This window comes from Mirounga angustirostris, unplaced genomic scaffold (genome assembly GCF_029215605.1).
Source record: "Mirounga angustirostris isolate CCGP_5_RB_7025 unplaced genomic scaffold, mMirAng1.0.hap1 SCAF_1, whole genome shotgun sequence".
NCBI lineage: Eukaryota > Metazoa > Chordata > Mammalia > Carnivora > Phocidae > Mirounga > Mirounga angustirostris.
In genome coordinates, this window is record NW_026991709.1 from 202,919,606 (window position 1) to 202,944,350 (window position 24,745).

Genomic DNA, 24,745 nt, shown 5'->3' on the forward strand with positions numbered 1-24,745 from the left:
ATCCCATTTGCTCCTTTGACCCCCCCCCCCCCCAGCACACACTGCTCCGCCCCCTGCAGTGCCAGGAATGCCAAGTCTTGGGGTCAGCACCATTGACAGCTCTCAGCCTGTGACTGGAATACGTGGGTCTGTCCTTTTATTATTACCTACCCCAAGTAATTGGTACCATTTTCATCCCATTTCACAGATAGGAAAACTGAGGCAGGCTTTTCCTACACCACATGGCATGGGGTAAACCCAATTCTGTTGGGATGGAAAGGTCACGTTGCAATTCATCCTGATTCTGTTTGATTTTCAAATGTCTCAAGTGTTTACTCAGGGCATGATTGCCAGTACCATCTTATTTAATTTCTCCTGTTCAGTTCTTCCTTCAAGAAATGAGGCACTGAAGCTCAGAATTCAGGATTTATTTACCAACAGCAAACCTGGAAAATTTCTTAACCTCTGAGCCTCAGTTTCCTTGTTTATAAAATGAAGATAATGGTGAGTGTCTTTTTGGCTCAGTCGGTAGAGCATGTGACTCTTGATCTTGAGGTTGTGAGTTCTAGCCCCATGTTGGGTGTAGAGATTACTTTTTTTTTTCTTTTTTTAGAGATTACTTTTTAAAATAGAATCTTTAAGAAAAAAAATTTTTTTTTGTAGTGTTCCATGATTCATTGTTTGCATATAACACCCAGTGCTCCATTCAATATGTGCCCTCTTGGGGCGCCTGGGTGGCTCAGTTGTTAAGCATTTGCCTTCAGCTCAGGTCATGATCCCAGGGTCTTAGGATTGAGCCCCACATCGGGCTCCCTGCTTGGCGGGAAGCCTGCTTCTCCCTCTCCCACTCCCCCTGCTTGTGTTTCCTCTCTTGCTATGTCTCTGTCAAATAAATAAATAAAATCGTAAAAAAAAAAAAATACGTGCCCTCTTTAATACCCATCACCAGGCTAACCCACCCCCCACCCCCTTCCCCTCTAGAACCCTCAGTTTGTTTCTCAGAGTCCATAGTCTCTGTGAGTGTGCAAGAAAGGTTAGCTATTGGTACTGTTATTATTCGCTTGTTTACTTACTGCATATTTTATTTTTATATTTTAATAAAAATATACAATGCCATTAGAGGGCATATTACTGTAATAAATAGCAATATATATCATATAATGTTATAAATAATGAATATACTATGTACTAATTGATTAATAAATACTTCTGCAATAACTACTGTGGACCAGGCACTATTCATATCCTGCAAGTTTGAGATCCACATCCCCATTTCATAGATGAGGAAGCTGAGGCTCAGAGAGGTAAATTCATTCAGGCAGAAAGTAGGACTCAAGGGTGCCTGGGTGGCTCAGTTGGTTGAGCATCTGCCTTTGGCAGGTCATGATCTCAAGGGTCCTGGGATTGAGCCCCATAAGTCCCAAATCATTCTCTCTGCTCAGCAGAGAGTCTGCTTCTCCTTTTCCCTCTGCCCTGCTGCCACTCATGCTCTCTCTCTCTCAAATAAATAAATAAAATCTAAAAGAAAGAAAGAAAGAGGGTGCCTGGGTGGCTCAATTGGTTAAGCGACTGCTTTCGGCTCAGGTCATGATCCCGGAGTCCCAGGATCGAGTCCCGCATTGGGCTCCCTGCTCAGCGGGGAGCCTGCTTCTCCCTCTCCCTCTGCTGCTCCCCCTGCCTGTGCTCTCTCTCACTCTCTCTCTCTGACAAATAAATAAAATAAAATAAAATAATAAAATAAAATAAAATAAAATAAAATAAAATAAAATAAAATAAAATAAAATAAAAAAGGAAGGAAGGAAGGAAGAAAGGACTCAGATACAGCTCTCTGGTCCAGACCAGGAATCTGGGTGAGGGCATCTTGGAGCCTCCTCGTGGTCCCCTGGGTCTCAGAGAGGCTCTCTACCTGGGATCTTGCTTATGTCTCACCACTGTCTCTCCCCAGAGGGTCCGGGAGTCGGTGGATTCTGGCTTGGTCCCCATGAGCCCACTTGGCAGTGGTGTCGTTCGGAGAAGATTTTCAGGGACTCCACTGCTGCCACCGCTGTCAAGCCGCCTTGGAACCCCTGGAGAGGTTGAGCCCAGTGCCTGTGTGGTGTTCACCATCGAGGCTCGAGGGACGGAGCAAAGACACAATCCAGACCCAGGAAGGTGAGGAGGCAGATGGGGATCAAGGGGGCCAGTATCGAGAGAGAGAGAGAGTGCCTCATCTAGCTGAACATTTCTCTAACTTGTTCAGAAAACATTTATTAAGCACCTACTGTGTCCTGGGCCCTGTACTGGAAACACAGCCATGGGCAAGCAGACGCCCACAGTGTGATGATAGAGACTCATATCAGGTGCAGAGATCAGGGTGTCATGGGAACCCAGAGGAGGCTTCTGGCCCAGCATTGGGGAGTATGAGGTGAGGAAAGGACTACTTGGAAGAGGTAGTATCTAAGGTTAGCATGAAAGATGAAGATAAGTCAGCCACAGAAGCGCAGGGAAGTATATGCCAATTAGAAGGAACAGATTGTACAAAGACTTGGTTGGACTCAAGAAGATCAGGTGTATGAGGAACTGAACACAGATCAGTGTGACTGGAGGGGAGCCTGGGGATGTGGGCAGGGGCTGGACTACACAAGACCTCATGGGGTGCAATGGGAGGCCATGGGTAGGTTTTCAAGAGAGTGAGTTGATCAGATTGGCATTAAAAAAATTCTCTGTGACTACTGTGAGTAGAATTGTCAAGGCTTGGGCAGTTCTGGGTAGGAGATGGTGGTACATGGACCAAGGAGGAGCCATGGGCTAGAGAGAAGTAGGCAGATTTAGAAGTTATTCATGAGGTAGACACAGCAGGCATTGGTGGGCACCAATAGGGGGTAAAAGAGAGCAGGGTCTGGTGTGGACAGCTCCTGGTCTTTGGCCCTTCAACTGTGACATCCCTTTTCATCCTTCCAACAATGCCAAGATGTGGGGACATCATCATTATCCCCATTTTTCAGAATAGAAAACAGGCTTAGAAGGGGGGGAGTGACAGCCAGCCAATGGGGACCAAGTTGTCTCCCACTGTCATCTTTGGAGGGCAGGGGGCTAAGAGGAAGGGCAGTGACTGAGCCATGAAAGTAAAGGACAGAGAAGAGTCATTTGTTTTCCATCACCCAGCAAGACATGGCGGTACTAGGGCTTGAGCTCAGTCTGTCTGACCCAAACATTTCCCATTTCTCCAACCTGGGGACACAACTAGGGTAGAGGGTAGATAGTCTCTATGAGAAATAGCCTTGAAATAGCCTTCTGAGATCGTGGCTCTTCCTGCCCCCAAACATACTGCACCAAATGGCCCCAAATGCCTTCCTGCCCCAGCCCAGAGCCCACACCTACCCACCCAGCCCTGCTCCTGTGCATGTCTACTTCTGTTAACCATAATAGAAAATGTTCTCACTCTCCCTTTGGCACTTACCAGGAAATTACCCCTGAGATTAGGATGCCTGGTGGGCAGGGCCTTGAGTTTCTAGAACTGGGGAAGGGAGGGGCAGGCCTGGGATTTAAGGGCAGGAATCGTGGCTGTGAGGTGGGGCCCAAGGCATAGCGGGACGAATGAGATCCCACCATTTCTTCTGAGGGTCTGGGCATTGGTGTGGCTATAAAAGGGTGCCCCTCTCTACCCACCCCCACTGTTGGCAGCCCCGACTAGATGCAGCTTCTGTGTGCCCACCCTAGGGATGGGAGGGCCCTGTTACAGCCCTCCCCATTTCTCTGCCCTTCCCGGATCCCTGCCCTGTGTGAGTGGGGGTTTTAGGGCTCCAAAGAGACCCCATCTTGGGCTGAACCGCTAAGCCTACTTTCCTCAGTTTGGCAGAGAAACACCATCCGTGCCTATCTCTGAAGACCAGAGCTCTTGACTCTGCTTCCAGACTCCTTGCTACGGTCACTGGGAGGGTTGAGGACCCGCCGCTGCTCAACTTTCAGCACTTCCTGGGCAGATGACGCTCTGGTGTGGAGGTGCTCCTGAACCCCTGTCTCTCTGCGCTTCCTGCAGCTAGCTTCTCGCGTCTCATCCACCCGGAGCCCCTGAATCTACTACCGTCTTCCCTTTCGGCACCAGGAGAAGGGACAGAGCTTTAGCGCTGGGGGTCTTCAGAGCCTCTGTCTCCCTGCTCTCCATTCGGCAGCAACAGGGAGGACAATTTCTGTCTTCTCCACTCCAAGCTCCTGTCTTGACCCTCCTTCATTCAGCACTAGAGGGGACAGCAAACCATTCTCTGCTCTGGGGGTGTCCCCAGCCCCTGTTTCCAATCCCCACCCCAAGTTCTTCTTCCCTTGCTCCCCTTCAGCACCATCCGGGCACGGACAGCTCCGCGGTGTCAGCCCCACCTTGAGCCCCTGTTTGTTTCTACCTTCTCCCGCCTCAGCACCTCCGGCGCGGACAGCTCCTCACTGTCGCCTCCACCCCCGGCCCTGGCCCGACCCCGGCGCAGACACTCCTGGTTCCCAGGGACGGCTCCCGCGCCCTGTTCTCTTTGCTCCCTGCTCTCCCCGCTCCCTTCTTCTGGCGCATGGAGACCCCAGGGGTCCAAGAAGGGGCGGAGGCATCCAGCGAGCTGAGTCGCGCTCGCAGCCGCCAAGGCATAACCAGACCCCCGAAGCACTTGTGGCGTCAGCCCCGGCGCCCCATCCGCATCCAGCAGCGCTTCTACTCGGACCCGGACAAGTCCGCGGGCCGCAGTGAGCGGGACCGGAGCCCGTGGCCGGGGCTCGAGGAGTCGCGGCGCTCCTGGCCCACTTCCTACAGGCGGTAGGTGGGCGGGGGCAGGGCACTCCCGAGGCGTGGGGGAGGGGCGCGCGGGGCCTGGCGGGAGTGGGGGAGGGTCCTTGCTTCTCCTGGGGCGGGGGTCTCTGCTGCTTGGCTTGAAGCTGGTTCTCTGGAGGAAAAAAGCTGTGTTTATGTGGGGTGGAGCTGGAGGGTGGTGGTGTCATGATTGCTTATGGGTCTGTGATTGGGTGTTCTAAGGTGCTATCGCCTCTGAGTGTGTGTGTGAGTCTGAGCAGCTGCGACCCGTGTGTGTTCCAACCTGTCGTGTGAGTGTCTCCAGCCAGCTGGGTCTCTGGGTGACTGGATGTGTTTGGGTGTGTGTACACCAGCTGGGTACGTGCCTCTGTGTTTCCCCTTGTGGTGCCCATGGGTGTGTGACTGGGCGTGACTTCACTCTGATCCAGTTGGGTGTCCGAGGGTCCTCCAGATCTTGGAATGTCCTAGGATGTTTGTGGGCTTTGTGGCCACCATGAGTATCTGAGGGCACCTTGGGGAGGATGCATGAGAGGACCAGGGCGGGGGCCGTCCACAGCACTGGGGAAGGAGGCTTCCCTGTGGTCTGTCTGGCCCCCTGTCACCTGGGGAGGAGTGGAAGCCTCTTGGGGAGCCTGAGCACAGGATGTTTTTTCCACATCAGAAGGGATGGAATGGAGAAGGGGGGAGTAAAGGGGGAGTGCTGCTCCTCCTTTTTCATATAAACCAAGGGGGGCAGGCAGGGGAATAAGAGACAGAAAAGAAACAAGGAGAGGGGAAACAGGGACCTTAGAGGAACCAGAGTTGGGAGTCTCAGGGCTGGAAGGCTGAGGAACTGGAGGAGTGAGGAGCAGGATCTAGGAGCCCCAGGCCCTCCTTGGATAGGAGGGGGAGCCACCTGACTCTAGGCCAGATCCAGGGTCTGGGGTTTGAGGTTAGGCTGGGTGACGTCAAGTGGGTTCCTTTCCTCTCTGGATCTTGGTTTTCATTTCCTCCCACCTTGGTCCATGCACATCCTGGGGCCACTGACTTCTTACTTAATCAACAACCCTGGCCTAACACTCCCAGCCTGGTCCCCTAGCAGCTCTGGGATACATCTGGGACAGATGGGCCCCATGGCTCAGAGGATTTGGAGCTGTTCCCAGGTGACCCAGCAGGCCCCTTGGCCCCACCAGCCCCCCCATCCCTCAGCTCCTCCTGCCCCCACTCCCAGTGACTCATGATTTTCCATCTTCAAGAAAGAACAAACAGGTTTGAGCCTGTCTTAGGGGGGAGACCCTAAGTGGCTCTGGAAGGCAGGAGATTGTGTTCCTGTGAGTGTTCACAGGGGTGCATGTGCATATATATGCTGGTGTGTAGGAAGGGGCTCAGCCCTCGGGGAAGCTGAGTTTAAGGACAACCTACTGTGTGGTCCTGAAAAAGTGACAGTGCTTCTCTGAACCTCAGTGCTGACAGTGGGATGCAAACATGAATCCGTATTTTCTACATTTTGTCTTGAACTTTCTGTGTGGGAGCCTGGTTCCCAGATCTGGCTGTCCTCCCCACTGCCCCAGGCAGATCATGTGGTCTGGGAGGATCCTAGCATCTTGTTCAGCAAGCATTTATTAAGCACCTACTGTGTGCCAGGCCCTGTACTGAAGACACAGCAATGGGCAAGCAGGTGCTGACAGGCTCATGGTGGAGACACTTATACCAGGTGGAGATAGCACAGGGTGATCTGTGTTGTGATGGGGAGAGCTCAGGGTGCCAGGGGAGCCCAGAGGAGGTTTCTGATCCAGCACTGGGTGAGTAGGAGGTGAGAAAAGATGGCTTGAAAGAGGTGGCATCTAAGCTTAAACTGAAGGATGAAGAAAATTTAGCCAGGAGGACTGAAGGGAAAGATATGCCAAGCAGAATGAACAGAATGTGCAAAGCCTTAGACTCAAGAGGATCAGGTATATGAAGAGCTCAACACAGATCGCTGTGGCTGAAGGGAGGGGGGAGGAGACTCTCTATTTACTTACAAGCATTTATTGAGCGTCTACCGCGTGCCAGACACTGAGGGCACAGCTGTGAGCAAACGCAGGTCCTGCCTTTGAGGGCCTGGGGGGCAAGGCAGATCCAGATCAAGTAATCATGACAAGGAAATGTAAAATTGTACCCATGAGGGAAGGGTGCTCTGAGAATATTTACCCAGCTGGTCAGGGAGGGCTTCCTGGAGGGGTCATGCTCCACCTATGATCTGAAACATGAAGAGTCAGCAGGAGAACATTTGAGCAAGGGCATGGGGTGGGAGTGAACTTGACTGGTTCAAGGAAAACTAAGGAAGGAGATGAGGCTGAGGCAGAGTGAGCCAAGAGGAGGGGGATGGGGAGGCTCAGACCTCAAAAGGGTAGGCCACACAAGGCCCTCAGAGAGGTATGGATTGAGATGGAAGGGCAATAGGGAGCCATTGGAAACGTCTGGAGCAGAGGAGGGTGAGATCTGACCCATGTGAGCATTTATATACACTTGACTCAGCCCCTGCTCTCCTCTCTTTGTCTAGATTCTCCATGGGGGTGGGGGAGGGGGCACCTGGGTGGCTCAGTCAGTTAAGCGTCTGCCTTCAGCTCAGGTCATGATCCCAGGATCCTAGGATCCAGTCCTGTGTCAGGCTTACTGCTTACCAGGGAGTCTGCTTCTCCCTCTCCCTCTCTGTCTACCCCTCCCCTCCGCTCATGCGCTCTCTCTCTCTCAAATAAATAAATAAAATCTTAAAAAAAAATAGATTCTCATGGGGACTTGGACAAATCATGTCTCCTCTCCAGACCTCAGTTTACTTGTCTGTAAAATGGGCATAACAGCACCCACCTCCTGTCTCACTGGGGCCATCTGGTGGCAGAGGAGAAAAGTGTCTGCCAAAGGAAGGACTGCTTCAGTGGGGGAATTCCAGTTGATGATATGCTAAGGGCACTAGAGTGCTGGGCCCTTCCTTGTCAGGCAGGACACAGGGACAAAGTCAGGATGGGGGTCCTCCTGTCCACCCCTCCTTCAGCCTCAGCCCCTTACCCGGCTGGGTTTGGGGCCTCCCAGAGTCAAGCAGACCAGGCTTCAAATGCTGAGTCTTGGCTCTGTGGCTCATTTTCTCCATCCCAAAATCTATTAATAGAGCATTACTGTTAAAACTGGTAATAAAATATTTAAAGTTGAATCTATTAATGTTTCAAACCATTAAACTATTAAAACTCTTGATAAAACATGAATGTCAGAGTAGCCTCTGGGACTTCAGTGAGGATAGAGTCAGTTAAGCATTAATTGGGAGAGGGCACATGCTAGGGAGCCCTCCAGCCTAGGCTTGATTGACCCCGTGGCCCTGCCGCTCAGGGCTATGTGACTTCGAGCAAGTGAACACCACCTCCCTGTGCCTCAGTTTCCCCATCCACAAAATGAGTGTGATAGTCCCCACTTTGTAGAGTTGCTCTGAAAATCAAATGACTTTTACACGTGCTGCCCTTGGCTCAGCTCCAGGCAAGTAGGAAGCAGTTGGTATTGATGCATTTCGTCTTAGCTTTCCATTTCATGTCTGTGACTTCTGGGGAGAGACTGAATCTCTCCGTGCCTGTTTCTCCTTAGGGACATGGGACCCTTACAAGCCCCTCCCATGGGGCCGAGGTGGTATCGAGGCTCCTCTGACCCTGTCCCCAGTGCCTCCACCAGACTGATCCTGGCAGCCTCTATCCCCTGGGGACTGGCTATAATTAGGTCCAACCACAGCAACTACAGATGGTATTTTTGACAGTGAGTCTGGTTCCCACCAGGTGTCCGGTTGCAGGGCCACGGGGGCAGGAGGGGGTTCCCAGCCAGGTCCTTGAGACTCTCTGCACTGCTGGGCCCCAGTGTGCCCCTTCTCTGAGCCTCTGTTTTCTCACCTGTACAATGGGGACAATGGGATGGTTGCGAGTCAGGAGAGAGTCAGAGTCTCCTCCCTGTGGCACCTCAGGTTCCTCTACTGAAGCTCTAATCACCCCATTGTACATCACATTCCCCTCGGAGTGTCAGAAATGTGGGTGCCATTTGCCTAGGGACCCCAAAAATGCATGAAGTCCCCTGGACAAAGCCCAGGCAGGGGAGGGGATGTCATCCCCCAGCAGGGACACAGTTGGACTTAGAGCTTCTGTGAGGCCTCAGCTGAGAGGCCCAGCCTCCCTGGGCCTCAGCTGCCTCTGCTTAAGACATGGACATTCAAGGTCCTGCCACCAAGTGTGACACCCTGAGACTTGGTTTCCTTTTCTGTGGAACGGGGCAGGGCCACCCAATGCCAGCATTCAGAGGATAGAGCACGTGGTACAGATCCCTGAAAGCCCCCAGAATCTCCCATTCCAGGCCCCCTGGGGTCCTTCCTGGGGCAGGGGAGAGGCAGCTGATGCTTCACAGACGGAAGATCTGGTGGGAGTGGAGTGCGGATGTTTGTCCAGTAGAGACAGCAAGAGAGGGGAAAGGATCCAGAGACAGGGCCTGGGGAATGTCAGAGCGGGTGGGGGTCATGTGGGGACTTGTGGAGGGAGACTGGGAGAAGGGGAGCTGGGTTCGAACCCGCTGTCCTGCAGCAAAGCCATGTGCCTGTTACTACCTCTTTCCAAGCCTCAGTTTCCCCACCTGGTAAAGGGTTAAGGGTTTGTAGTTTTGGGGCAGCCCTGGTGGCTTCAGGCCTCATATTCTCCATATAGAAAATGGGCAGAGGGGTATTGGAAACACTGCACGGGATCTGAGCAGCCCCTTGGCAAACTCCGTGCCTCGGTGACCCTCTCACAATGGAGGACACTTCCCTTTCTGACTTCCGCATTTCACTCTTCAGCCAAGTTGTCAACCCAACAAGCTGCCCTAATTGTGGTCGTGTTGACAGAGGGAAGTGGCTAAGATCCGGGTTCTGGGACCCACGGGGGCCACCCCCAAAGGGAGGGAGCAGAGAGTTGCGGCCAGCTCAGTGCCTCAGTTTCCCCATTTGTCCCGGTAGGGGCATCATGGAGAGGTCCAGCGGCGAGGCGGAGTCGGTGCGCCCTCTGCCCCCTCCCCGCCGGGCCCCGCCCCCGCGGCTGTCCAGAAAAGGTCCCGCGCAGCCCGCGCTGGGTTCAGCTTCCACGCGATCTTGGCGATGCAGGGACCCCCCGCGCCCGCCCCGGCCCCCGGGTCCAGCTCCCCTCGGGGCTCCCCGCGCGGCTCCCCGGGGCTCTTCAGGAAACTCCTGGTGAACCAGAGCATCCGCCTGCAGCGGCGCTTCACTGTGGCCCATCCGCTGTGGTGAGGCGAGACGGAGGGCCTGGCGGGGGTCACCAGAACAGCTAGGCTGGAGGTGGGAAGGGCAAAGTCAGGGACAGCTGGAGCCGGGTCGGGAATCAGGGTAGGGACGCTCTGCCCCTCCCTCTCTTTCTCGATATCTCTCTCCCCCTGCCCTATCTCCCTCTCTCGTACTTGGAGACTCTGTCTTTATCTATCTCTATCTGTCTCTCCCTCCACCCGCTGCCTGTACAAAGGCCCGAGGGACCAGCGTCTGTCCCTTTCCAGCTGTGTGGCCCAGAGCAGGACGGGCTGAGGCTCACGTCTCCTCCTGACCCTAGCCTGCTGAACGCCCTGCGAGGGAGGGGAGGAGGAATGACTCCTCCCCTTGTTCTCGCTCCCCAATCAGTCCCGGAGCCAACACCGAGATGGCCCGGGGGCCAAACACCAAGCCTTCGGTGTCTACAGGGGAAGACCTGATTTGACGGCGGGCCTTCGAAGCAGGGTGTTCGCAGTGTAAGAGGGCGAGTTCCGTGTCCCACGCAGAAAGCGGATCTGCGCTGAGCGCAGGTTCCTCGCAGCCGCGCTCGGTTGCGTCCTAGGAAGACTCCATCCACCGTTCTGGGTTCTAATCCCGACCCCTTCAGGAAGCTGTGACCTCGTGGGGCGCGGGGGCGAGGCTGGGGTCGGAGGTGGGGCTTGTGGGCGCCGACTGTGTCTGGCACCTTGCTCTGGATTCGTGCCACATTAGCACTCGCTTGATAATTTGGCACCTGCCGGCTCAGGGACTGAAGGTCCCTTCACCAAGGTCACACGGCCAGTGACAGCTGGCAGGGTGGAGGCAGTCGTGACCGTGGTCCTTGATGGCGCCCTTCCAGTCCGGGAGGGGTGGGGTGTCCCAGGTCCCGGAGAGCGCCACCAGCGCACTAGACGCCTGCGAAGAGGGGTCCCCGCGGAGGGTTCCGGAGAGAGTTCAGGGGCGTCGAGGGAGAGCCCTCGGTCCCAGAAGGTGAGGCTGGAGGAGGGTGGGTCCCTCTGAGGCCCCCTTGCCTCAGTTTATCTATCCAACCGATGGACAGACGCACGGTTCCCACAGTCCAGGCGACCTCGCCCCGAGCCGCCCGCGTCATGGAACCACGGTCTGACCCCACCGCTCCCGGCTAAGTTTAGAGCAGAAAGAAAAACAGCTTTTCTCGCGGCGCGAAAATCCCCGCCCAGCCAGCCCTTAACCCTCCGCACCCATTACTTGGATTCTAATCCAGCACCCTGTTGCCTCTCCTGGCCTCAGTTTCCCTATTGATCCATGGGTTTGCTCTTCCAGAAACTTTGGGGAGAGGCAAGGGAGGGGTAGGGGGTAGCCACTCCCAAGGCTCCCCTTCCGAGGGCAGGTTTGGGTATCGGCCGCCGCTGGCCCTCCTGCGTGTCTCTTTGCTACCCTCCGAGCCCCCGGCCTGGGCAGGATAGGGTTAAGAGGCACCCGCCCCTCAGGGTGACGTCACGAAGCGGGGGATCGGAAGCCCCAGCTGTCTGGGGATTCTCTTGGAAGCGCCGAATTCGGAAAGGCCGAGACCGCCGAACATAGCCGACTACGTCCGAACATACCCGAGTGAGGCCGGACTAGGCCGAAAATGCGCGACTCGGGCCGAGGGCCACCCGGGCTTGTTCGTAAACCTAGCGCAGCCGGATTTAGGCGAACATGCCCGTATGCCTCCGAACCTGCCTGAGCGGGGTCGGACGTAGCCGAATCTTGCCGAATTCGCGCGACTCAAGTCCCGGGGTCCAGATTGGTTCCAGTGGGAAGGGCTCTGCGGTGCAGATGTGGAGACGGAGGAATGAGGGGCACAGGATCCCTGGGTAGGGGTGCCGACTGTGGGGCAGGTGGACAAACTGGAGGCGACTTCTGCCCAACCCACCGAGGCCCTATCTGGTCCAGAACCTATCTGGAGCAGGCCCAAACATGTGTGATCAGACCCAAATCGGGTCAAACGTGGCTGTACGTGACGGAGCCGGACCGAATCCAGCCGAACTGGACAGAATCCCGTCGAATCCCCCACCCCCACTGCGGTCTGAGCCGAATCCCCCGCTCAGAGTCTTCTGGCAGATGCTGATCCCGCCGGGTGGACTGGGATGGGGTCACTTGGCAGGGGACCAGGTGGACACTGGCCCTTGGCCAGGAGCCCTGTGTCTTGGGAGGTCCCCGGTGTCTTCCTGGCTTCGCCTCTCCTGCCTATCCCCTTCTCCCTTCTCAAAAGCCCATGACCCCCACACCGGCAGCCCCTCTCTCTCCTACTAACTCCTCTCCTGAACTTCTATTTCCCCCCGGCCCCTCCCACTTTTTCTCTGATCTGTAATCCCAAAGGATAGGGGTGTAGTCCCCCTTACCCAGTCCGGGTGTGGCCTGACAGAGACACAGGGCTGAGAGCTGGGAGGGGGTGTTGGGGATTATTGCAACAAGGGGCACTGGGGAGAGGATGGTGCTGCAGGGGAGTGGGGAAACTTAGGACACAGGCAAGTGAGCTGGGGGCATGGTCGACAAGGTTGGGGCAGGGCCATATGGAATGAGCCTGGGGCCTGGGAGCTGGGGGTGAGGACAGGTGATCTGAACGAGGACAGAGCTGGCTGGGGGAGCCTTGGAGCATGTCAGATCCAAGCTGGACCCAGGCTCCCTCTAGAAAGGAAAGCCCAGGAAGTTGTTTGCTGTCCCGATTAATTTTTCATGCGACATAGACCTTAGTTTACTGCTTAGTACGGGTACACAGCGGCAGTCCGCTCGTGCTCTGTGGTTACTCCCTAAAAGTGCCATCGGGGAAGGAGTATACCATGCCCATATTAGAGACCAGGTGGGTTGATGTCCAAAGAAAGGCCAAAACCTACCCATGGTCACACAACCACATGGGGACAGATCTGAAACTCATGTCCCGGGGTCCAGATTGGTCCCAGTGGGAAGGGCTCTGGGGTACAGATGTGGAGACAGAAGAATGAGGAGCACAGGTCCCCTGGGTAGGGGTGCGACTGTGGGGCAGGTGGACAAACTGGAGGCTACTTCTGTCCAACCCATCGAAGCCCCAGGGAGGATGTGGGCCACAGCCAGGCATCCACATGCCGGGACCCGAGGCTCTGACCAAGCCTAATCTGCCTTCAGCTTTGACCTGGAAAATGGATTCTCATGTGGGAGAAGCACCCTGGACCCTCAGGCTGGGCCTGGCCTTGGTCAGGTCAGCCAGGCCCCTGCTCAGCACAGCCAGAGGCGAGAGTCCTTCCTGTACCGCTCCGACAGTGACTACGAACTCTCCCCCAAGGCCATGTCCCGGAACTCCTCTGTGGCTAGCGATCTGTGAGTCCAAGGCTGGTGGGATGACACCTCCCTGTTCTTCCCTCCTTTCTTAATTCCTCCATTCAGCACACCTCCTTCAAGTGGTCATTTGAACTGGGCTTTGAGGTTTAAGTAGGTGTTTTCCAGACAGCTCACTTATGCGGTTGAGCATGCGGAGAATGATAACCGGTAATTCTCTGTGCTTGAACTGAGGCTGGGGTTGGGTGGCAATCTGGAGACATTACGTCCAATTAGCAGCAACAGAACAAACACCTCGATTTGAGATTCCTGGTAGCCATAATGAAAAAAGAAATACAATAATTTCCACCCTGCCTCTATTAAGATCTCTGCTGCCCCTGGTTCCCTATTTGTGAGATGGGGAAGAGACAGGTGAGGGGAGCTGGAGCAAAAGGACACCCAAAGGAGGAGTCACGAGGGGAGGACGCGCTCAGGTGAGGACATAGTATGGATAAAAGCTGCAAGATGGGAACCAGCGTGAGGTCTTCTCCTGGCCGCCCTTCCTGATGTCCCATCTCCCCGCAGACACGGAGAAGACATGATTGTGACGCCCTTTGCCCAGGTGGGTGCCCGCACTTTGCCCCTCCTCCCGTGAGCCAAGCAGGCAGATCCGACCCCCGCTTTCCAACGCTGATCACGCCCCTTCCGACAGGTCCTAGCCAGTCTGAGGACAGTTCGGAGCAACGTCGCAGCCCTTGCCCACCTGCAACAACGCGGGGCAGCCAAGTACGCAGAGGGCGGGGCGGGGGCGGGGCCTGGCGGAGCGAGGTGGGGCCGACAAGCGCAGGCATCGGGGCGGGGCCTGCGGGAGAGATGGGCTGGGCTGGAGGAGGGGGCGGGACCAGGCCTGGAGGGGCGGGGCCTGAAGACAAGGTGGGCCCGGCTGAGGCAGGGCCCGACCCGAAAGAATACGGCCCGCACCTCGGCGGGAAGGGGTGGGGTATGCTGGGTGGGAGCGGGGCCTGGGAGACTTGAAGGCAGGGCTGTATGAGTGACGGAGGCCATCCCTACCGCAGGCAGGCATCAGTCGAGAACCCCCTAATTGGCAGTCAGCCCCCTCCACCTACAGGTAACGTGCCTGCTCCTCCTCCCTCCTCCCACTGCTGGACAGCTGTGAACTTCCTCTCCATGGTGACCTACTCCGCCCATGAGTCCTTAGGCTTTGCTAATTGTAATCCCCCAAACACCCTTGGGGATGGAGTCTTCCACGCCCATATTACAGATGGAGAGGCCGAGGCCCAGGGAGGGCAGAGACCTGCTCATGGTCACACAGCTACTTAGGAACAGATCTATCACTCAGATCCTGGGGTCCTTAATGACCTTATTGGGAAGGGCTCCAGGGTCCAGATGCAGAGATAGAGGCATGAGGGGCGCAGGGTCCCCCAGGGGGGTTGAGGCAGCCCCTGACCAGCTTGGCCCCCAGAGGACACTGGGCAGAAGCTGGCTTTGGAGACACTGGACGAGCTGGACTGGTGTCTGGATCAGCTGGAGACACTGCAGACACGGCACTCAGTGGGGGAAATGGCCTCCAACAAGGTGAGGAGGACCAGATAGCCGAGATCATTTGCTTCTGCCCACAGTGCCCCCATCATCACTGCCCTCACCTTCCCCTGCAGTTCAAGCGGATGCTGAACCGGGAGTTAACTCACCTGTCCGAAACCAGCCGCTCTGGGAACCAGGTGTCCGAGTACATCTCGCAAACATTCCTGGGTGAGCTGTGGTGGGTCACTGCTTGGGCAACATCATAGAGGTAGAAAGAAGGAAGAAAAAGAAAGTCTTGTATTACAGACCTCGATCTGGGGAAGACAGAGTCAGACATGGACACCTCCAACCCCAGGGGTCAGAGATGGACCACAGGGAAGAACAGAGGGAACTTTCAGGAGGAGGAGGACATTAAAGCTAGAGTTCTGAAGCATGTGTAGAAGTTTTCCAAGGGGGACATGCAGTGAACATGGAGACAGCTAGGTCTCCAGCTTGGGAGATGGAAAGGACATTTGGCTGTTTGGGGAAAAATACTGAACCCCAGGTACCCAAGGGCAATGTCAAACAGAAGGGTCCTTGAGATCAGCCATGAACAGAGGAGAAGGGTAGTAGCTACAGGCCAGATAGGGACTTTACTCCAAGCTTACTTTGATACAGGTAAAAAGGAAATAGGTTGGTCCTGAGGCTTGGCAAGATCCAGGACCTGAGGCTAGGCAGGATGACCCCAGCAGTTCTGAATCAGTTTCCCTGAGCCCCACCCTGCTCCATCTACAGACCAGCAGACTGAGATGGAGTTGCCCAGGGTGACCCCCATGGAGACCCCAAGGCCCATGTCCCAGATCAGCAGCCTGCGTGGGGTCCCCCACAGTGCCAGCCTCTCTGCAGCCACCGTCCCACGCTTTGGGGTCCAGACTGACCAGGAGGGGCAGCTGGCCAAGGTGGGTCCCCAACTGGAATCCTGAGACTTGAGTTTGAGTTGTGGCTCTGCTTGGATGCCCTATCTTGGGCCTCAGTTTGCCAGCTTGTATACTGGGTAGGTGGGGCTCATTGTAGGACCTGGGGCCTGGTGGGGGGTGTCAAGGGTCCAGGGCCTGAGGAAGGTGAGCTGGAGTTAAGCTCCAGTTCTGCACATTCTAGGAACTGGAAGACACCAACAAGTGGGGGCTTGATGTGTTCAAGGTGGCAGAACTAAGTGGGAACCGGCCCCTCACAACCATCATATTCAGCATCTTTCAGGTACCTACCTGCCCTCACAGGGCGACTGGAGTTTCTTTCCTTCACATCTTCCTACCCCAAGACCTCCAGGGACACTCATTTTCAAATCCTCCCTGATACTCCTGAATGGCATATTTTAAGCTGCATATTGAAGGATGGATTTTTCATGTTGAAAAATTCATTGTCAACAAGCCTCAGCCCTGAGCCTGGCCCTGAAGAGACCCAGTCTTGGAGGGAACAACTGGACAAAGATAACCCCAGCCTTGTGAGGTCAGGGATAGACCAGACGGGAAGGACAGGGACCAAGGGAATTCAGAGGGAGAGATGGGAGGGCATCCTGGAAGAGGGGGCATTTGAGGCATGGATAGGAGTTCAGAAGGAGGGAAGGCATAGTGACTGGAGGCCTGTGATGGACCAGGAACGGGACCTGCTCAAGACATTTCAGATCCCAGCGGACACACTTGTCACCTACCTTCTGACGCTGGAGAGTCACTATCATGCCGATGTGGCCTACCACAACAGCCTACACGCCGCTGATGTGGCTCAGTCCACGCATGTGCTGCTGGCCACACCTGCCCTCGAGGTACTACCCTAAGGCTAGAGGCAGCCAGGGTGGGTGCAGGGGGCAGAGAGCCCACCCCTTACCTCTCGTGCCTCGCGCCTGCTCAGGCCGTTTTCACAGACCTGGAAATCCTGGCTGCCATCTTTGCAAGCGCCATCCATGATGTGGACCATCCTGGGGTCTCCAACCAGTTTCTCATTAACACCAGTGAGTTGGGGGCGGGGCCCTGCCGCCACCTGTCAGTCATGTGATCATCTCGGGCCCACCCACTCCTATTCTGAGCCTAGTTTCCCTGTTTGCGAAAGGGCCGAGACCATCCCTCCCTTAGGTGCTCAGAGCGGTTCCAGGTACACAGTAGGTGCTCAATAAATGAGAAAATAACAACTGTGGCAGAACTGCCCTGGGCCACAAAGATTTTAAAGCTCAATAAATGAGAAAATAACAACTGTGGCAGAACTGCCCTGGGCCACAAAGATTTTAAAGTTCAATAAATGAGAAAATAACAACTGTGGCAGAACTGCCCTGGGCCACAAAGATTTTAAAGCTCAGTTTCTGAAGAACTCAGTCAAATAATTATTGGGTGCCTTCTGTATACATCCTTGGAGAGCTGGGGACAGGAGTGGAGCCTTCTTACTCAACGATCCCAGAGTCTAATAAGATGACAACTCAGTTGTTCAGTCAAGCAGCACTCAGTATGCACTGTCTCCTACCATGCCAAGGCCTCAAGGAGTCCCCTGTTTCGAGGAGGCAGAGCTGAACACAGATGCCCCAGCCCTGCAGTCAGGGCAGGGCTAGGGGGAAAGACAGAATTTTAGAAGGCTTCATGGAGTAGAAGGCATTAGAGGTGGGGCCTCCACGGATGAGTAGGAGTTTGCCGAGGGCTTGCGAAACCTGCCTTTGGGTGGAGTGGGCAGGTGCACAGGTCTTGAGGCTCTCTGCCTCCCCCGCAGACTCAGAGCTTGCACTTATGTACAATGATGCCTCTGTGCTGGAGAACCACCACCTGGCCGTGGGCTTCAAGTTGCTGCAGGCAGAGAACTGCGACATCTTCCAGAACCTCAGCGCCAAGCAGAGGCTGAGTCTGCGCAGGATGGTCATCGACATGGTAAGGCCACAGCTAGGAATGGGACAGGGTGATCTTGGCCTAAGTCTGCCCATTTGATATTTTTCAGATCGGAACACAACATTAAGTTTTGGGGTCTTGTGCCTCAATTCATTAATTTTATTATTATTATTATTTTAATTAAGCAGCCTCCACACCCAACATGGGGCTTGAACTCATGACCCTGAGATCAAGAGTCACATGCTCTACCAGCTGAGCCAGCCAGGAGCCCCTCATTCATTAATGTAACAAGCATTTATTGGACACTTATTGTGTGCTTTCCCTGTGCCAATGACCGGTAGAGTTCTGGCCTTTATAAGACTCATGGTCGGGGGCGCCTGGGTGGCTCAGTTGGTTAAGCGACTGCCTTCGGCTCAGGTCATGATCCTGGAGTCCCTGGATCGAGTCCCGCATCAGGCTCCCTGCTCGGCGGGGAGCCTGCTTCTCCCTCTGACCCTCCCCCCTCTCATGTGCTCTCTCTCTCTCATTCTCTCTGTCTCAAATAAATAAATAAAATCTTTAAAAAAAAAAAAAAAAGACTCATGGTCGGGCGCCTGGGTGGCTCAGACCGTTAAGCGTCTGCCTTCGGCTCAGGTCATGATCCCAGGGTCCTGGGATCGAGTCCCGCATCGGGCTCCCTGGGAGCCTGCTTCTCCCTCTGCTTCTCTCTCTCTCTGTCTCTCATGAATAAATAAATAAAACCTTAAAAAAAAAAAAGACTCATGGTCTGTGAGGGAGATGGACCCATAGGCAGAGCCATAATGGGAGACCTGAAGACAGAGCCAGGGTGGGGGGGGGATACTCAAGGTGGAGGAGGGCTTCCCCAGAAGGGAACACTGAAGTCAGTGGGGCCTGCAGGGTGTGGAGGGCCATGAGGTGGGAGAGGAGTGTTCCCAGCAGAGGGAACAGCATGTGGGGATAGCTCAGAGGAAACCAAGGCTCTGAGTGAAGGACAATTAAAAGTTTGGTGAGGTGGAGTTAGGCCTTGGGCAATAGGTACCCCCAGTGGGTGCATCACTGAGGCAGATGGGAGGTTTGGGGAGAATTTTTGAGATTTTTATCTGATTCTCAAAGAAGCCCATGGGCTACATGTGGATCACTCCTGGGCTGGCTCTGCATGGGTCCAGTTAAGTTGATTTTTTTTTCCAGCTGACTTTTAAACAGCTGTGCTCAGAGCTGAACTTCCTTCCAAATGGCTGAAAACAGCCCTTTTGGCCACGTGGTGGCCACAGGGGAATGGTTGGGGAGCGCCAAGGCAGGTCCTTCCTGACTTTAGATCCACCTGTGGCTCCCATGGCCCTCTGGATAAATCCCCCACTCCTCCCTGAGACCCACTGCAATCCTCACCCTCCATTACTACTGCACTCACTCACTCCAGCCTCAACTGCTTCCTCTATGTTCCTCAGCTCATCCAGCCCCAGGGCCTTTGCACAGGCCGTACCCTCTGCTGGGCCTCACCACTGCCATCAGGCACAGCTCACCTCAGTCCCCAGTTTACTCTCCCTCCCCCTTGCCCTGGTCCCATATGTGGGATGCGCCCCAAGAACCCAACAACCTTGGACAAGGGACCATTGACTCAGTTCCCCTTGTGAACTGGGTTTGCAGTGAATCTTGTTACAGCCCCCCATTTCACAGATGAGGAAACTGAGGTTCAGGGGACTTAGGGTCAGAGTGGGTGTGGTGTCTGGAAGGTGGGGAGTGAGGGATGGGACAGGTGCGGTCCTCATACTTGTCATCCTCTCTTGTCTGCCCCCCAGGTCCTGGCCACAGACATGTCCAAACACATGAACCTTCTGGCTGACCTCAAGACGATGGTGGAGACCAAGAAGGTGACAAGCCTTGGAGTCCTGCTGTTGGACAACTACTCCGACCGCATCCAGGTGTGTGGCCGGGAGGGCCCCGGCCCCGCCCCCCCCCCCCCCCCCCCGCCGTGTCCATGGCTCTCATTTCGCTTTATTTCTGAAGCACCAACTGTGCATCCAACTTGAAGAAACAGAGGCACCTAGAATCCCACGCCTATGCCTTAGCCATTCTTTCCCCGGCCTCAGCTTCCCCCCCGTAAGATGGGTGTGTTCATGGCGCCAGCCTCTTGGGGATGCTACCAGGCCTGAGAGTGGCCCGGCCAGAGCCCGCCTGAGCCGTGGTCTCTCCAGGTCTTGCAGAACTTGGTGCACTGTGCGGACCTCAGCAACCCTACCAAGCCACTGGAGCTGTACCGTCGGTGGACGGACCGCATCATGGCCGAGTTCTTCCAGCAGGGCGACCGGGAGCGGGACTCAGGCCTGGATATCAGCCCCATGTGCGATAAGCACACCGCCTCAGTGGAGAAGTCCCAGGTCTGAGGGCCCCTGGGCTGAGCCACCAGCAGACACGGGGGATAGGGAAGGGAAACGGCGGGTGAGCCGACCCCAGGAGTCCTGGCTTGACCACAGCTGACCGGGGAAGGGGAGTGGCCTCAGGGTGAGGTCTGCACTGGGCTGGGTGGCGTCAGGCCTGGGACACATTCTCTCTGGGCTGCAGGGAGAGGGATCTGCCCTGGTGGAGTTGGGAAATGTCTGTTTTGGGTGATGTGGGGGGTCCCTGAAGGGGAACACATCCATCCAGCCCTGAGGGGTCAGGGCTGGGATAGAAGGAAAGATTTAGTGGTTGGGGGGTGTCCAGAAGGGGCCGGGGAGAGTCCCTAGAGGAGGGGTTGTTTGAAGAGTGTTTTGAAGGATGAGTAGGAGTCGGGAAATGGCATTCCAGACAGAGGGAACAAGCTGGGCAAAGGCCTGGAGGCTGGACTAGGTCTAGATTCCATGGTGACTCACACTGCACAGCTCCCCCCTCCCATATCAACCGGCAGGTGGGTTTCATTGACTACATTGTGCACCCGCTGTGGGAGACGTGGGCTGATCTGGTGCACCCAGACGCACAGGACCTGCTGGACACGCTGGAGGACAACCGTGAGTGGTACCAGAGCAAGATCCCCCGCAGTCCTGTGGATCTCACCAGCCCCGAGCAGGGGGGCCCTGACCGATTCCACTTTGAGCTGACTCTGGAGGAGGCGGAAGAAGAGGAGGAGGAGGAAGGAGCTTTGGACACGGAGGTCTCGGAGTCACCTGACACTGAGCTTCTGGCCCCTGAAGCTAGCCCTGACCCTGGGGCCCTACTCCTGGACAACCAGAGGACTGGGGGCAAGCCCTGCGTGGACCAGGAGGCCAATGTGGTGGCTGAGCCCTTTGGTACCTAATGGCTCCTGGCAGATGGATGGACCTTCCAGAAAGAGGTCCCAGGTGGCCCTTGCCTTGCCTCCCCCCCTCCACCCTCCTCCCCATTGAGGGAGACAACCAAGCTTCTAGTTATAGGCAGACCTTGGGGCCAAATTGGAGGCACTTGGCTGGGGTCCAGTCTGACCGCGGGCTTTGCCGAGAGAGCTCTCTGAGGGGCTGGGCTGGGAGCAATCTCTTCCAGCGCCCTTGGGATCTCCCTCCTGGGCTTCCACCCCCGGTGTGGAAAGAGGGTGTCCGCCAGGCCCCTTGTCCCCCTTCTGCAGTGGTCATTCTGGAGGCACATCCATCATTTTATCTTTCCACTCTTGATCACGTATTTATTGGGCACCTACTGTATGCCAGGCTTGCACCTGCTGTGTGCTTCTAGGGTAGCCCCACACAAGGGGGTGGCAAATCAGTCCCAGGAGACCTACCCCCCTCAGGTGCCTCCCCTTCATCTGCCACGCAGCTCCATGCAAGAGAATGGAAACTTGAATGGGGAATTTTTAGCACCAAAGCTTTGTCCAGACCGGAGTCTGGCTCAGGAGCTCCGGTGGGGCAGGAAAGACAGGGTTCTGTGTCGGGAACTGTCTCTGAAGACTGACTGAGCCTGTGGCTGTCTGTGCACCAGTTCCGGCTTTAAGTCACTGTAGTTTCTGTCTTGGGGTCTCTGGGTTCTGTTCTCCCTAGCCCCGGGACTCCCTGCTGGGTCCTCCCCCCACTTTCTCCCTCTTATAGAACAGCAACAAAGCACAGCGTTCGGACTCCCGATAGGGGGAAGGATGCCTGTGAGGCTTTCTTCCAAGTCATAGCTCCTTCTGGGCCTCAGTTTCTCCTTTATGGCCTGATCTTAGTACTTGGGTAAATTGTGGTTGGAGGGTGGTGTCTGTGACCTTTCCAAAAAATCTTAGAAATGTGGGGGCATTGAACGTGTCTCTGGGGTTAAATAACCCTATTACCCCAAATTAAAGCCATGCCCACCTCAGGGATGGGGAAACGGAGTTGCAAACGGGTCGTGGTGCCTGCTCGAGGCTCTGCAGCTGGGAGCAGGACGTTAGGCAGCGCCGCCCCCTGGCGGACGGAGGCACGGAGGGGAGGCGGGGTGAACCCCGGGATTCTCCTTGCCTTTCCTGCTGTTTCTCAGGCTCCTGGCCTGGTCGGGCTGGCGCTGAAGGGGCCTGCCTTGCCCGAAGCAAAAAAGGCGTCTCTGCTTAAGTATCACGTTCTGTTCCCGCCTCCAGAAGCCTCAGTATCTCCCCCACCCGCCCCTCCTTCTGTGCCTGGAAAATTACAAGACCCAAGTCATCGAGCAGCACCCCCCACCCCCCACCCCGCTTCAAGAACAGCTGGCTTCATTCCTGAATAATTCCATTGATAATTCCATTCCACTGATAATTCATTATCATCACAAGTAATGATCAAATTCCACAAAAGGACAATTAAAATTCATCTGGGTCATGAACTTAGTGCATTTCCTTCCGGACTTTTAAAAAGCAAAGATTTAGGGGCACCTGGGTGGCTCAGTCGGTTAAGCTGGGACTCTTGACTTTGGTTCAGGTCATGATCTCAGGATCCTGGGATAGAGCCCCGCATCGGGCTCACCCTCAGTATGGAGTTGGCTTGACATTCTCTCTCTCCCTCTGCCTCTGCCCCGCCTCCCCGTGTTCATTCGCTCTCTCTCTCTCAAAATAAATAATAAAAGCTTAAAAAAAAAGTAAAAGGCAGAGATTTAGGGATTTTTATTTGTAATTTTGTTCTCCCTCCCCCTTTAGTTATAAGTAATATGTATTTACTGTAGAGAATTTGGAAATAATGTAAACAAATACAAAAGAAAATAAAATTCTGCTATAACCTCCCTGTAGATCATCTGCCTTCAGCATTTCACCTTATTTCCCTGTTTCTTTCTCCACAGATTTATAAGAACATATGTGCCCCTTCAATTTGGGCCACAGGCATCTCTCCGTCTCCCTCTTACTGACTGCACTCCACCCATGCTGGCTTTCCATACCCCAAGATGTGGCCCCACCTCAGGGCCTTTGCACATACTGTGCCTACCACCTGGATTGCTCCTCCTCCACCCTCATCCTCACCCGTTGGGTCTCAGCTCAGCATCTGCTCCCCTGCAAAGTCCTCTCAGACCCGCCCCCCACCCCCAGGCTGGCACTGGTGGAAGTTCTCGGAGATTCTTTGATTCATGTCTACCACCCTCTCCACACCCTGGTCCCCATAGGTCTGGGCCAGATCCACCACACCATCCTTGGTATCCCCTAGAGATGGATATTGACAACTTCAAGTCTCTTAACCTCTCTGAGCTTTTATTGTTTCATAGGTAAAATGGGCTCTTTGTGAGGATCACATAATTGCCACAGGTAGCATTTGAGAAGAGTGTGTCCTGAGCCAGGCATGGAACTGCCTTGCTGTCCCCCCTTTCTGGAGCATTGTTCCCTCACCTCTCCCTCTGGCCAGCTCCTTCTCCTTCAGGCTCCTGCTCAATGTCACTTCTTGAGGGAGATCTGCCCTAACCTCCCGGGACAAAGTCACCCTCTCTCTGATCATTCATTCATATATATCATGCCATCACAGGGCACTTACTATGTCCACAGGTCTAGGTGCTGGGGACACCAGTCCCTGTCTCTCAGAGCTCTCAGATGGCTAATGGATAAATAAGTCAAATAATTATTTCTTTCTTCCTTTCTTTTCTTTTTCTTTCTTTTTCTTCCTTCCTTCCTTCCTTTCTTCTTTTTCTTTCTTTCTTTTTTTTTTAAGTAGGCTCCACATCCAACATGGAGGCCAATGAGAGGCTTGAACTCATGACCCTGAGATCAAGACTTGAGCTGATATCGAGTGGGACACTTAACTGATTGAGCCACCCAGGCGCTCCTCAAATAATTATTTCTGATAGGGGGTGTGTCAGGAAGGAGAAATATGGTGATGCGATAGGGAGGTGACATGAAATTGGAACCTCTGAAAAGAGGTGGGTGTCCATCAGAGATCTGAAGGGGATGAGTGAGCCAGGTTTAGAAGGAGGTTGGGGAACAGTGCTCCAGGCAGAGGGAACAGCAGGTGCAAAGTCCCTGAGGGAGGATTGCACCTGAACCAAAGGGAGCATCTAATTGGAGGAGAAAGATGAGATGGGGAGGTAGCTGGTGGGAAGTGAGTGGCTAGGGGGCCTGGGGCTGTGAGGTGGAGTCTGGGCTTTACTCTGAGTGGGGTGGGACTTGGAAGGGTATAAGGCTTTTCCCTCATCAGCTCTGGTGTTCCGCGCTGCGCAGCAGTTCCTCATCCAACCATCCCTAATTCTGGAGTGGAATGCTGATTCTGAACAATAAAGGCCTTGCATTATTTTTACTTTAAAATACAAATCCCTCTGTGCAGCAGCTGATGCGCATTGTTGTAGGCCTTTTCCCCTTGGTGGGGGAGAACAAAACAGGTATTTCTTTCTTTTTTTTTTTTTTTTTTAAGATTTTATTTATTTATTTGACAGAGAGACACAGCGAGAGAGGGAACACAAGCAGGGGGAGTGGCAGAGGGAGAAGCAGGCTTCCCGCCGAGCAGGGAGCCTGATGCAGGGCTCAATCCCAGGATCCTGGGATCATGTCCCCAGCCCAAGGCAGTCGCTTAACCAACTGAGCCACCCAGGTGCCCCCAAAACAGGTTCTTTTTTTTTTTTTTTTTAATATTTTATTTATTTATTTGACAGAGAGAGACACAGCAAGAGAGGGAACACAAGCAGGGGGAGTGGGAGAGGGAGAAGCAGGGTTCCTGCCGAGCAGGGAGCCCGATGCGGGGCTCGATCCCGGGACCCTGGGACCATGACCCAAGCTGA

General features: G+C 54.8%; 1 protein-coding gene across 4 annotated transcripts; it reads left to right on the plus strand.

Annotated features, from left to right (window-relative positions):
• Positions 1 to 1,991: 1,991 nt before the first annotated feature.
• Positions 1,992 to 22,795, plus strand: PDE4C (phosphodiesterase 4C). 4 transcript variants are annotated; one of them, XM_064597867.1, is made up of 16 exons: positions 1,992 to 2,130; positions 3,810 to 4,753; positions 13,119 to 13,310; positions 13,833 to 13,869; positions 13,960 to 14,033; positions 14,324 to 14,376; positions 14,731 to 14,843; positions 14,924 to 15,017; positions 15,564 to 15,727; positions 15,927 to 16,025; positions 16,423 to 16,587; positions 16,674 to 16,773; positions 17,517 to 17,671; positions 19,426 to 19,548; positions 19,822 to 20,004; positions 20,514 to 22,795. In XM_064597867.1, exons 2-16 carry the CDS (start codon positions 4,515 to 4,517, stop codon positions 20,898 to 20,900), a joined length of 2,178 nt encoding a protein of 725 aa, XP_064453937.1. In that variant the 5' UTR covers positions 1,992 to 2,130; positions 3,810 to 4,514; the 3' UTR covers positions 20,901 to 22,795. The 4 variants fall into 4 exon arrangements, with proteins under 4 accessions (XP_064453937.1, XP_045718670.2, XP_064453958.1 ...); XM_064597888.1 differs by lacking the exons at positions 1,992 to 2,130; positions 3,810 to 4,753 and adding exons at positions 9,862 to 10,000; positions 13,633 to 13,741; XM_045862714.3 differs by lacking the exons at positions 1,992 to 2,130; positions 3,810 to 4,753 and adding an exon at positions 9,639 to 10,000.
• Positions 22,796 to 24,745: the final 1,950 nt, after the last annotated feature.

Excerpts from the sequence above, each read along its gene's own strand:
- PDE4C (XM_064597867.1), top strand. The coding sequence starts at position 4,515 with ATGGAGACCCCAGGGGTCCAAGAAGGGGCGGAGGCATCCAGCGAGCTG. Across the intron at positions 15,018-15,563 it reads CATCTCGCAAACATTCCTGG|ACCAGCAGACTGAGATGGAG; the intron begins GTGAGCTGTGGT and ends CTCCATCTACAG. Across the intron at positions 15,728-15,926 it reads AGGAGGGGCAGCTGGCCAAG|GAACTGGAAGACACCAACAA; the intron begins GTGGGTCCCCAA and ends TGCACATTCTAG.